The sequence below is a fragment of the Hyposmocoma kahamanoa genome, unplaced genomic scaffold (assembly GCF_003589595.1).
Source record: "Hyposmocoma kahamanoa isolate Upper Pololo Valley unplaced genomic scaffold, ASM358959v1 87, whole genome shotgun sequence".
Taxonomy (NCBI): Eukaryota; Metazoa; Arthropoda; class Insecta; order Lepidoptera; family Cosmopterigidae; genus Hyposmocoma; species Hyposmocoma kahamanoa.
Genome location: NW_020654422.1, coordinates 1,689,432 through 1,703,158, shown reverse-complemented (window position 1 = coordinate 1,703,158; position 13,727 = coordinate 1,689,432). Strand labels below are relative to the sequence as shown.

The following is a 13,727-nucleotide window of genomic DNA, read 5'->3' as shown; positions in this document are numbered from 1 at the left end:
GTGATACATACAACTTTTCACCTCAGCAGCGAGAACATATATATATACTAAAGGGACAAGTAATAAAAACACGTCATGAAAGCAAATGCATCATTGTATATTTACAAAAATACAGAATTTACAAAAAAATTAAAAGTGGAACGTGAAGTTTGTACAATTCTGTAGATTAAAAGTTACTGTTTTATTTGGAACAGTAATCGTCGTAGTGTTTGCTACTTGAGTAGTGGTCGAGGTTTCATTATGAGTTGAGCTGGATTGTGACCCTTCCCGCACCGTAAAAGTTGGTGATTCTGGGCGGGTTTGGGTATGATTCGCATCACTGGAGGTGCTAGGTTGTGCCCAAGAATGCGAAGTCTGTTTTAGGTTTATCGAATCTATAATACGCTTACAGATTTTTGATTTATTTTCTATTGAATCTTCGATATATCCTTCAGCCACTGTATTTGATCTCCAACCGCCATGGCGCTTCAACGTTGTGAGGTCAGCTCCTCCATCTGCCAAAAGAGTGGCTGATGTTCGCCTGAAGCAGTGGCCAGTGTATAGCTGCGGCTCTTTCAAATCTAAAAATGTTGCGATTTCTCGTGCAGTCGCTCCTATTTTATTAATACCCATCGGTTGCCGCGTACATTTTCCATTACGATATTGTATGAAAAAGCGGTCTGTGATCGTATTGGGAGGGCGCAATGCTTTATATTTCTGGACAACGTGTGCGTATTCCTCACGGACGACGAACGACCTGTCTATATTTGTTTTCGTATTTGGCAGGTTAATCAAAAGAAGGTCGCTGGAATGTTGTTCAATGGCATTAGGAGTTAGATTCAATAACTCGTTGGAGCGGCATGCTCCGTTTATTCCAATGATAAGGATGACCTGAAACATAAATAAAACGTCAATAAGTATTGTGTCTTTTAGAGCAGTCTTAAACGTGGATTTCTCATAATATGTAGCGTTATTTTTAACCATAAAGTTCCAATACAAGTCGCCAAAACAACACATTTAAGTAGGTAAGTATAATTATGTTGATAGAAATTGATAACATAACTACCAAAGTCCAAATTGTATTAACAATTAAAATATAACGCTACGACAACAGTAATAATATTCAATACTTACTTTTGCGGCTAGGAAAGTGCAATCTGGAGCTTCATTAAGAAATTTTTCAATATTAGCAGCCGTGAAAACTTTCGATTTTTTTGATTTGTGGCCGACGGCCGATCTTTTCAAAAACGCAATCAGCTTTGCGTAAGTGTTTATATGGACGTTATTTTTAGTTTGTAATGTAGCTTTCAACATCGAATATATACTCCACATCGTTGACGGCTGTTTTGTATGCGACATTTCAATGAAATAAGACAGAAGCACAGTTTCCGACATAGTGTTTCCTGTGCCCTTTTCGTGCCTCCATTTGTCAAAATGTTCGTAGACTTTCAGGTACTTTTCACGAGATTTACTAGGCAAGAAACTTAGTTCAGCATTTTTAACAGTTTCAACTAACTCTGGAGGAGTTAAAAAATTGTCGTCTTCACTGGAATCGCTCATATTTTCTATTTTATTACGTAGGTAGGTATCCAATTAACTATCAAAGAAGTACCTATCGCAAGCAAATAAGAAATTTCGAATTAAAAAAAAAAGAAAGCGCGCTTTTATTTATTGCGTTCCGGAACGTTCTCGCTTGTATTCATTGAAATCACACATTGTAAATATTGTTATCTTTAATTGACGTTATAAATTTAGCATATTTTTATTGCAACACTTGCTTTATTTTTAATGAAAATTGTAAAAACTAAATTATCATAGTATAAAATCGTATTTGTATTTCTCACATAATTTATCTTTTAGATGAATTGACGAGTTTCCGAACGTGCACTCGTTCAGCCATTTTGTGGGGGTCTACTATGTAGCTTAAATATCGAAGTACGAATAAACCATAATTTTCTTTTTCCTTTTTCTTGTAATGAAGTGAAAGGGACGGAGCGACTGATTTTGAAATATGTCGAATTTGTATTAGACCCCTTCGCATTAAATGACAAGTCTCCACTTAAAAAGCAAAAAGCTACTTTTTCTCACGGAGTGAGCAAAATAAGATTTTGCTCACTGATTTCACACAGCAAAATAGCCTTGTTCGAGCTGCTGAGGTGAAAATATTATTTGCACCGTTTAATGTTGTCTCTTGGAACGACATATCTTTCCTATTACAATAGGGTAATAAAACCATTAATATTTCTTTTACTCAAAGCCTGTACCTGCCTGTACATGTATTTAAATGATCTTGGTGCGCTGAATGCTTTTTCTGAATTCTAATTTTGAATTACTTCTTTACTTATCAGGTCGTTGTTTTGTACCTACTGCATAAAATACCAACTCTTTTCTTACTAATTCAACAAAGTTAGTTCCGCATAATTGTGTCAAAAAGTGCCAATTGGGTGCGTAAAAGTGTTTAAACTAGTTATTTGCACTATACAGATGACACTTGCGTTACCGAGACGACTTTTATCCTGTTGAACTCTAAATATAAAGTGATGAGACGAATCTGTGCAAATAATATTTCGCCAACTACTCGTATAAAGCCTGCCACTGATTGTAAACCTTCTTCGATACACAGTTTCATCACCGTTAGCAAAAGCTGTTGCGACTAAACATTTACAAATGTACCTAACTTAGAATTTAATAAGAAAAACACCTTTTCCCTCACTAGCTCGAAAAGGCTTTCTTTCTCCTTAGAAATCTGCGCGTAATAGATATTTTTGATATAAGTGCGGAAAGTTAGTCATTATTCACGAGTCTCGAGGCTTCTTCAAGACGCGAGACAAGTGAAAATGACAAATCCGCACGTGTATCAAACGACGTTTTTTAATACATTTGCGAAAAAACTACATTGAAAGTAAAATAAAACAGTATTTAAACAAAACTCATTTTCTGCTAGTAAATTAAAATAATGAAATACAACCACTGCAAAGTTAAAAGTCTATGGAAATCTAGTTCTAACGTGCTGTTTTTGTTTATTTTCTGTAATATCGGTCTGTAACCAGTTTTCTTATATTGAAGTCCTGGTACTTTTGTTTAAACTTCATTAGGAACCCGTGCACGGTAGTGAGATACAATTTATCTGTAAAACATAGAACAAATATATACATAAAAATCTCGCCTGTCACCCATTCTGGGGTAGGCAGAGACTGTGGACCTCCACTTGATACGTTCATTATATAGTATTTGTAAATAAATATAAGTTTTAATGACGAATGACTTACGTCACAAAGCACATAAATATTAAATAAATATACAACTTCTTTAGTTCTGTGCTTAAGATTTGAAACAACAGTAAATTAAAAGAAAATGGAAAAGTAAAAAGCACTAGTGCGAGAAATCCAACTTTCCGCACGCTTTGTAGTGCGAAAAATACCACGTTTTGAGTTTATTTTAATTCGTTGAAGAACTAAAATAATTTCAATAATCGCTTAATAACACAAAATAAAAGTACAAGCAAGAATAAAAATTTATGAGGTGTAAATTCAGAACGCATCCGAAGATTAACTTTTCGATCGATATATTCCCTTCAGGCGTTTACGCCTATAATATATTGACCAAGTAGAGGTGATATCTCGCCAGAGATCTGGATGTCCGATGGCAAAAGCGGGAGGGCGAAATACACCATAAGTACCACATCATAACTTAGAATTTAAAGTCATAGGTACGTGTCGCCACAGATATTCGAACCGTAGACTTCACAATTGAAAAGCAATCGTTCTTCCACTGGGATATCACCGCTCTTATTTCATTATTAACTGCCTCCGTGGCCGAACGGTTACCATGCCGGACTGACACGCAGAGGTCCCAGGTTCCAGGAGAAATATTTGTATGGGCTACATTTATTTCTCTCGTGAATTTGGGTGTAATTTGTGGTTGTCGAGTGTGTCCATGGCACCCGCGACACAGGGTTTACCTAGTGCGGGGCTATGTTGAGCGTGTGCGTTTTTATTATTATTCGTTAAAATTTTAAGTTACGTCTTTTAGTGTCTTCTTCTAAGTGTCAATTTACTTTCAATAATGATGTTATATTGTAATGACATGAGGCCTAGTTGTTAGGCAGAGAAATTCTTGCAGTATCATGCAGCATCTTCCATTCGCTTATAATTGTTACAAAATAAAACACACTATTAGTCAATCATACAATATGTATTTAATATAAGATACAGTACTTGCGACAGGTGGACAAACCATTCTATTCAAAAAATCTTAATAATCACTACATTGAACGAATTCCAATCGAGATATTAAAATTAACAATCACTACTATTATGCCCAAAAATGTGTGATAAATAAAAAAAACTGAGGTAGATCACCCCTTTCGGGTCAAATTATAATAGTTTTCCGGATTCCGCCGTGGGACAAAGCAAAATGAGACAACGCATTAAACATTATACTATATAATAATTAAAATATCTACAAATTGAATATAAAGTAGTGCACACTATTATCGAAGCGTACGCTCCAAACTATGGATCAAACATTTACAATAAAGGAGAACATCATATAATAAACGCATAATATAGGAAACCAGTTGAAAGACAACTTGCGAACACTACCACTAAATCTACCCCGCGGTCAAGGCCGTAAGGCCTTGTAACCGCCGCCTCATCTTTGCCCGATCAGGCGCGAAGCAAATTACAGATACAAGTCAACCTCAAACCTTATGAAACACTTTAATTTACATTACGAATGAAATACAATAGACTCCATTTTCATAAGGTACAGATCGCCTTATAAGTGCAGAGGATTACTTAATTATAAATACTTAACTATTTACATTCGTTCTAAGTCAGATAAACAAAGCTGTGTTGCGAATTGTAAAAGTGCTAATTTTCTAACATTTAAAGTCTCAATTTCGACTATAAACGCCACAACAACAACGTTGTCTTTCTGATGACCTAACATCCTTGCGAGTTTTCATTATGCAAGTAGCCAGCGAGCAATTTAAATTGCACTAACATGTCAGTGTGTTTCGCACGTACTTGCATGATGGAAAAGCGCCTTTCCAGCGTGGAGTAAACCTAGCGCGTTTGCCTCGGCTGTAATATGTTTCACGCCTTTACAATCATCAACAGTGGTTGCACCGCAGAATAACAAATGCGGATGAAACGTCCACCATAGCCTGGAATCAATCAACGGCTTGAAAACTCTCATTGAGTCATAGGGTAATTTTGGGGTTAAATTTCTCCACCTAATTTTGGTGGCAATGTTTATTATTTGAAGAATGTAAAATATTATCATGAAGCATTATTTAATATTCGAGTGTAATAACTTGTAATATCATTTAATATTTCATGATAATACACTCAAATATATAAATAACAAAAATTACCACCACAATTAGAAAGAGAAAATTAACCTGAAAATTACCCCATTATTTCGCTGATACACTTCCAGTCTTAATGGCTTTAGGAAAATCATTGGCGACAAAAATTGTTCCCCACTTAACATACTTCTCATTTCCCGAAACGATTTTGCATACGAGTTAGTGAAACTGAATCTATGAGCAAATTACACACGTCCCACTAACATGCAAAATCTACTAAACATTCGACACAACATTATGACTATTGTGGCAGTGATAAAAATATATTGTTCTTTTTACGCTTACGAATTAATGTATATCAATGTTTTCAATTTAGTGCCTCGTTTGAATAAGGCTTTCACAAAATATGTCTCTGCCTAACTATCGAACACCTAATTCTAGTACGGAGATAGTTTCGTAGATTTCTTACTTTGCCAACAATTACAATTCATCGCGCCATTACTTAGCAAAAATAAATTTGTACTCCCAACTTACGTAGGCCTGTATTGCTGTACGAAATAACAACCGAATTAAAATACCATATTAGAATTATTTTAGAGACTTTACATTAAATAAGCCATCTAAGAAGTAACGCAATGACTCTCCAAACATACTGTTAATAAAATCCATCAAATCTACTGCCGATTAATTTGAGATCATTTCAAACAAGTCCATTTTGTTCATCGAATAAAAACAAAAATTTGTCTTTCTGATTTTGGTGTCGAATTTCACTATCGAAAATTAATTTATAAAAACAAGCGAGCCAATAAAATATGGCACTATAATCAGTGCTGAAAATAATTAATCTAATTTGTTTTTTAATTTATTAAAAATAATAATCAGTACATTGGAAAGTATCCAAAAGAAGTCTAGGTGTAAAAAAGCTTACGATCCTTTAACATACCGTCATTCAGGCACCAACTTGACTACAAGAAATTTTCCTATTAAATTTCTTTGGGTCCGCACCTAATTGCACTGAGGACGCCCTACGTTGTGTAACGTTGAGGACAACTTACTGACGTCACATTGCAAGTTAAGGTCACCTCGTACTTCTCTACATGGCGTTCTCCTAATAGTTCGCGTGTGTCCTAATTTGCGCGTACCTTAAAGTCTTGCCTAAGGCTCCCTCTATACGTACAATTTACATTTCAATTCTCAATATTAGACTAGGACCCGATAATCTACAAATGATACTAAAAATCTCCATTCCTGTCTATATACCTTACGTCGATTAGCAAAACTCTGAATCCATGGTGTTTTACAAAAAATTAAGTTACACCACGTTACACACAATTCATTCTAACTTAACACTATAGGCACTAACTAAAAACACTAGCGAGATCGTGTGAGCACAGAACACAATTTTCTTTATCATGTAAAATACCCTTATGGCTAAAAAGGCATTTATCTGAACATGTCTAGATAGGTAGAGTCAAGAGCACGTCAAACTTTAACGCTTTGTACGTTTGACCGTTCTTATATCAAGCGGTATGAAGTTTAAGTGTCAAGTGTAACGTTCTCTTGACCATGTACATCAAAAAATTCAATAACTAATGGACATCAAAATCATTGGCATATTGTTGCATTACTGTATTATTAATGTCAGTAATTAAAATTATAGAATCCGGATTGGAACCTTCGTTATATATAAAATAAAAGCACATAAATCAAGTTCGATTGGTAAAAAATAATCAAAATTGGCTACTTAAACCACATTTAAAATTGAATCGAAACATTTAACATTTATTATGATTACCATCAATATTAAAACAAAAATATTTAAAGACGTTGTGCGTGGAAATGAACCGCATTATCATATCACAAACCATTATTGCTAACATTAACATCGTCGATTAATTGAGGCACCTTTTTTGAATGCCGTCGTCACAATCTGATTGAAAATAATAAAAAAACAACAAAAATTAAAAAATTTCCATTGAAACATAAATAATAATTCTCGAACATTTTTCCTTCGAATCTGAAATATGAAACGCATTCGATCAGTTTCCGTTAACGTCAACAGATTCCTGAACACAACACTGTAAGGCAGTGACTACATTGTTCGAGGTAAAGCAGACAGTTGTTGATTCCATAAAGCGTCGTCAAATTGCTTCACGAATACTTCCTACAATTACAAATTATTAGTTCTGATATGACTACGCGTAACGTTACAATCTGATTGATATAAGTGAACACTACAGTCGGTGGTAGATAAGCCACAGTACAGATATAAACAGCTGATAAACTTTATATAAAAATAAATCCTCTGACAAGTTGGAAGGTAGAGACGGACGTGTAGAAACATTTTCATTAAATTTAAGAATTTAACATATACATTGTAATGTATATAGACGAAATATATGTATAATGGAAGACAACAGCACAATCTTCTCTGCTTCGCGACATCTCTTTGATTGTATTTAATAAGCGTTAAAAGGTTGTCAAAGGAGTAATATAGAATAAAGTACTTATTTAAAGAGCAAATTCACGCTGAAACAGCCGCTGCCGGGCTACACCGTCATGCTTGCCGCTTATAACACACTAGTATTGGACGTTGCATAAGACGATTTAAAAATAAAAGAGACGAACAAATTGCAACACAACAGTATTATACATACATTCATTCAAATAGATTAATTATCAATGATAAAATGATAATTTATCATTAAATATTCAAAAATTGTATGGCAGCATCTCAAACGTCATTAGTGTAATTGCTTATATCTGTACTGTAACGTAGCTGTAGGCACTTTTTGGATGAACAACTTTAAACGCGCTGTGAAGCCCCGTGCAATCACGATCACACATAATGACGCCGCAGGCCGCGGCGATGCGCGGTACGGTAAAGGCCCTTTGGAATTATGCTCGCTTGCTATTTACAGGCTGTGGAATCTTGGCTTTGTAATTGAATTGCTGTGATCAAACGTTGCGTCCATTCGACTGAAACACAACACCGTCAGTTTTGAATAATCATTTTAAGTCGTTTATTACATTTATTTTTGATACCAACAGTAAAAATACAAGTTGATGTTAAAAGTGTATATTAGTTAAATAGGGAGTAATTACTGCTGCACTAAATAATTTCGAGCCATAATTATTCTCCGCCATTTTTTAAAATGGCCGCGATAAGTGTTTTTGTTATCAATTCTTAAAAAGAAATCGTTTACTATGAATCTAGAATAAAAAATCGACACCGCAGGCCGAATCCGCTCCTGCGATAGGTATTGTTTCTCTCAAGAAAATGTTATTTAAATTGATGTTATTAATTTACATCACTATACCTATTTCCGTAAATAATACGAGGATAACTAAAACCGTCAAGTCAAATCCGTACCGGAGTCAACAAATCCACAATCGAAGCGACGAACGCAAACCCTAAACTTAACCATCTCATCTCCTACTCTACAAGTTATGTACACTTGGCAGTGTTGCGAATCGCTGGTCGTTCACCCTTACAACCTAACAAACTTAAAATATTCAGACTACTTCGTCTTAAACTTATTCATAAATCACCTATAATACACGAATACTCCAATTTACAACATCACTAACTATTTACATGTTTGTTCGGCTCCGAACACGTCGATCTATCAATTCGAAACGACGAATATCGTTATAAAAAGTAAGCATCAGTCTTGTGAATAAAATTTACGTCTGCTACGTAAACATACGTACACTTTTATACCATACGACCATAATACAGTAGCTTAAATCGGCTACTTAATTCACAAGGTGTAAATAAGCCTCACATCGAACTTACACGTATTAAACTGACTACTCGAAATCAGAAAACAAAACTTTAAAATCAAGGACGTAAGCTTCTATATTACATTCGCAGGGTCTTTAATTAAATTGAACATTACGCCGAAACTACGAAAGACAGTTGTCTTGGCGAAACGTCGAAACTAGCAGTCTTGAGCCGTCTTTGGCGATCCGTAGCAGCCGTTCGAAGAATCAACATCTGCCTCACCGTTCACATTATTTTCTCTAGCGAAGGTCGATTCGAGATTTGTTAGAACGCATTCGACAGTTTGAGCAATAGTTCTAACCGGCCTCTTACTTATCGTCCGCAAGGCCAGAATGAGTTCCCTCCGTGTCTACGTCCCATCTTGCGTTTCCTGGCACCGGAGACTTCTACTTTGTTCTCGTCTTCTTTATAGATGATTGGAAGGTCAGTAGCGCTGCAGCTGGAACGTTCTGCCTTTTTCTTGGCGAGCAGGTTATTGAGCAAGCGGGAAGACGTGCAGTGTCTGGCTGGCAATAGGCGAGCTGGTACTTGAGGGGTTGGAGCTGGTTTTTTCACTGGTGGCGGCGATGGCGTGTTGCGGTATGAAGCGCAAAACTGTTCGTATAGCACCACCTTCGTCGCTGCTGGCAGCTCGGCGATCTCCACCCGCTTGATCCGCTTCACGTCCTTCTCAGGCACCCATTCATCCTCGATTCTGTAAGCATAAAATTTTCGTTAATACTCAGTTAGTTGTGCCATACAGTGGCAGCTGCAAACATATGTTAGACGTTTCGGCATCTGCAAATAATATAGTATTAGATAGAAAATGCTATATTTTTTACAAGTTGTTGAGTAGGTAATTTCAACCTATGTTTGCAGCATAGTCGGGTTGCAATCCGAAAAGAAAAAGCTTTAAATTAACTTTTATTAAATTGCCAGATGACTTTGGATCGTGCTAGCTAATTTTGTGAAGGTACACAGCGTCTACTATAAATAACAAATAATGATGCGAGCGTGACGTGATTGCCCCTTAAAACATAGCCCATGAAAATGCAAGTATGAAAATGGTAATGGAAGTTATACTCTAAAATGAGATACTAAACTAAGCCATGGACCGATAACTGAAAAGGACTGCTAATCGCCATACAGGACAGCGTAGTCGGGTATTTAGTCTAGAAAGCTAGTCTAATTTCCAGTGATAACAAACGTGAGACGGTGTGTCGGATCTCGTTACATCGTCATCTCACCTCTTTGTATCGCCTCTCTCCGCTTGTGTCCTATCATTTTTTATTCTAAACTTTTTATATTTAAATATAAAATATATTAAAAATTTTTGTATTTAAATTTTAAATTTGAATTGTTCTATCTTCATTCACTTTCTCGTTTTGTTTTCGTACCACGGTCACTCCTAGCTCGACCGCCACAACAGTCGGAGCTGTTCCAAATTCCATCGCGAATAATCGCTAATTCTGGTTCTTTACTACGTTTGTAATCATTTAATAAGCTAAATCATGTGTAATAATTTATAAGCCTACAGCCTTCGTATACCTAAATCTGTAATTCAGTTACTCGGCCCATTTAGGGCCCTTTCTTTAAACTTTACTTTTTTAATAAATGTTGTGGACCGTAAGTTTCCCATTTCATTGCCGTGAACGTGTTCACGGCTAGTTAGGGTTACAACCCTTTCAAATGTAAGTAACTAGATGGCGGTTATTGAATAGATTTTTAAGGATAAGGGGCTATTCTTTTATTTTGTTTAGGATTAGAGCCAACTATCCATATTAGGAAGCGTTAGTTTATAAACTAGATAACTCGTACATTTCAATAATATTAGAAGGTAAAAAAAAAATTCCTCTAATGTTTCATATTAAAGAGGAATTAATTGATATATCCGGCCATTTACATAATATAAACTACTTCCAGGCTTTTTATCAGCGGCATAGGACGGAATTTTGACCTTTTTCAGAGTTACGATCTCTATAGTATGGAGATTAGCAGTCGTCTTGAGTTATTAATCCATCACTAAGCCAATAAAACTAAAACATACACTGTTTAAATTGCAAACGAAACTAAAGTTTAGCGCGAGTTTCTTTTGAATGAATGACTCTTTTATTGCACGTTAAATATTGTAAAAACACAAAAGATAATAATTAGATAGAATCGGCACTTTCAGTACATTACAACAGGCGACTTTGTTGTTGAGTAGAATTTTTTTCCGTATGATATCAAGTTAGGATATGCAAAGCAAGTGAAGCCCACTTTCCGTTAACGGATTTCAATAAAATTTCGCACATAGATAACGTGACGCTGTCCTTAAAATACTTAAAAGTGCCCCGCTTTCACAAAACAGACAAAATTTTTTTTAAATGGCGCGAAAGCGAAAAGTACATAAAGCCAGCCAACCAGACATGGAGCAGCAGACTACGCAAGATTAGCTCCTTTTTTAAAATTTTTCATTCATTATACGATTTTAGTTCTTTTTTTTTATCAATAAACATTTCGTACCATAAACATGTTTTAAAACAATAACAAATTTCTAGGCGTCCCGCTCTGAGTGAAAACAATAATGGTCACGTTACACAAAGATGAAATTCCAATGAAAATAAAATGTTACGGTGACCTAGAGGTAATCTGGTGTTGGAAATAACAGACAGATGGAGAAAGTTTTCAACAACGCACATCAGCTACGAGAGATTTTAACGAGATTTCCATCTGCGTTTCAATTGTCGTTGCGAAGACCGCGGCAACGAGCACAGCGAAAGCGAATAACCAAAATTTTATGTAACAGCGGCGGGCCGCGGAAGCGTTCCGGGCGCGGGAAGTTTTGTACGTACGAATTCTTATGAACTAGTCACATTGAAACGCGCGATGGCCGCGCGTCGGCAGCGCGTTTCAGTGTGGCAGGGTATGCAAAATATGTATATTTAGAAACTCGTACATTATAAAAATTCCCGCACCCGGAACGCTTCCGCGGCCGCCTTTATGTGACCTGAGCATTAAAGTCGGTTCTTATTGAAAAAAATTGAAGGTATATACTCTGCCTAAGTGATCTCTAGTGATAAACCAACAAACTGAGATGCACTAAACTTAAGTTTAGTCCGCACTTGCGTCAATTGACACATTATTATTAATAAGAGATTAGTGAATGTATTACCAGCCATTTGGATTAGCAACCCAGTGTTACTAGCAAATACTTTTCTATATACCATTTTTTCTATCCAATTGATATATAATAAATTTGTTTACAAATGTACAATTTTAATGAATCAATTATGTATATATTATGCTAGCAACATTCTTTTGTATTCTGTATGGCATTGTAATCTGGCAACGTCGACCATGCACACATGCGAAGCATGTTTTGTAAATATTGCAAAATTGGCTGGCTACATATGTTATGCCAGTTGGAAGAAATAGACATAATGATGTTAGTGTCATAATAGTAGCTTAGATATCAACTTCCTAACACGGTTTTCCTATCGTTAAAAAAAACAAGGAATTCCTTCCTCCCACTTTTCATATTTCAAAGAGATGAAAGGGAGGTATTATTTCCGAGAGAAGCAATAGCTGTCGATCTCAAACATGTTATCTTCACATTGTTAAAGAATAGCCAATGCAGTTTGAAATAATGAAATTTTGTGAGAACACTACTAGTAGTGTCAAATTTAACTAAAAGGATGATTTCAGTGAAAAACTACACTATACATTATTTTTTCATAAAATTACAAAAAAATATTTTGTTAATACCTGTACCCGGTAATGCGACTGAAAGATAAAACGGATTATCTTCTAGCTCTGCAAATCTTTTGCATCGGTACTATTTGTGATCTCACAAAAATTTCATTATTTAAAACTACATTGGCTATTCTTTAACACATAGTTAAGATTCTGTTGCCATCAGACCTTTAAGATGTACAGTGAGCCAAATCCTTATGTAATTAAAATATAAAAATTCATAACACGTTAATCGGAATTTTTTTAAATATCTTATTTAGATTCAGTGTTATTAATGTAATTAATAGTTAATATAAATCAGCGTAATTGACATTTTTCAAAGAAAAAAAAACTTTGAAGTCAATATCGCAAGTTACCAAATTGCAAAGGCGTTGTTTATTATATTATATTCATACATCGTAACAACTCTGCCCGAGTTATAATGCATAAATGTGAAATAAACAAATAAAGTTTTTTAAGAAAAATCGGAAAAATATGGACTGAATTAAAAAAAAAACCGTTTTTTTAACGATAGGAATACTGTGTCAAGAGGTTTCAGGGAATATTTATATTTTCAAAGGTATTTTTGTATCCATGTATAACACTCACTCCGATAGTCGGACGCAGCTGTGTTGTGCAGAATGTTCGCCATATTCTTGGCTCCGGTTTAAGGTTGTGATGTCACACTCAACACGAATGACAATGACAGGATCAAAGACATTTTGAACTTTGTATACTAAAACTCGTCGCAATAATATGAAACATAGTGTAGAGCATCAAGCTCTTTATGGAACTAGAGAGCCATGAATTTTATACAAAGTTCAAATCGCTCATGTCTACAATGATTAGAGAGAATAGTGGTAAAAATCTATAGCAGCTTTTGTGTATTCCAGCAGATTTAGCTTGAGCGTAATAGTGAAGCGATGTTTAAATTGTCAATTTTCTCTCCAAAAT

General features: G+C 35.3%; 1 protein-coding gene across 3 annotated transcripts in view; it reads right to left on the bottom strand.

The window, feature by feature from the left end:
- Positions 1 to 4,163: 4,163 nt before the first annotated feature.
- Positions 4,164 to 13,727, bottom strand: part of LOC113235319 (zinc finger protein jing homolog) — a 218,057-nt gene continuing 208,493 nt past the window's right edge. For all 3 annotated transcript variants that reach the window (XM_026470980.1, XM_026470981.1, XM_026470982.1), the window contains exon 6: positions 4,164 to 9,774. In XM_026470980.1, the coding sequence (XP_026326765.1) occupies positions 9,393 to 9,774 (382 nt within the window). In that variant the 3' untranslated portion in view covers positions 4,164 to 9,392. The remainder of the gene's footprint in view (positions 9,775 to 13,727) is intronic.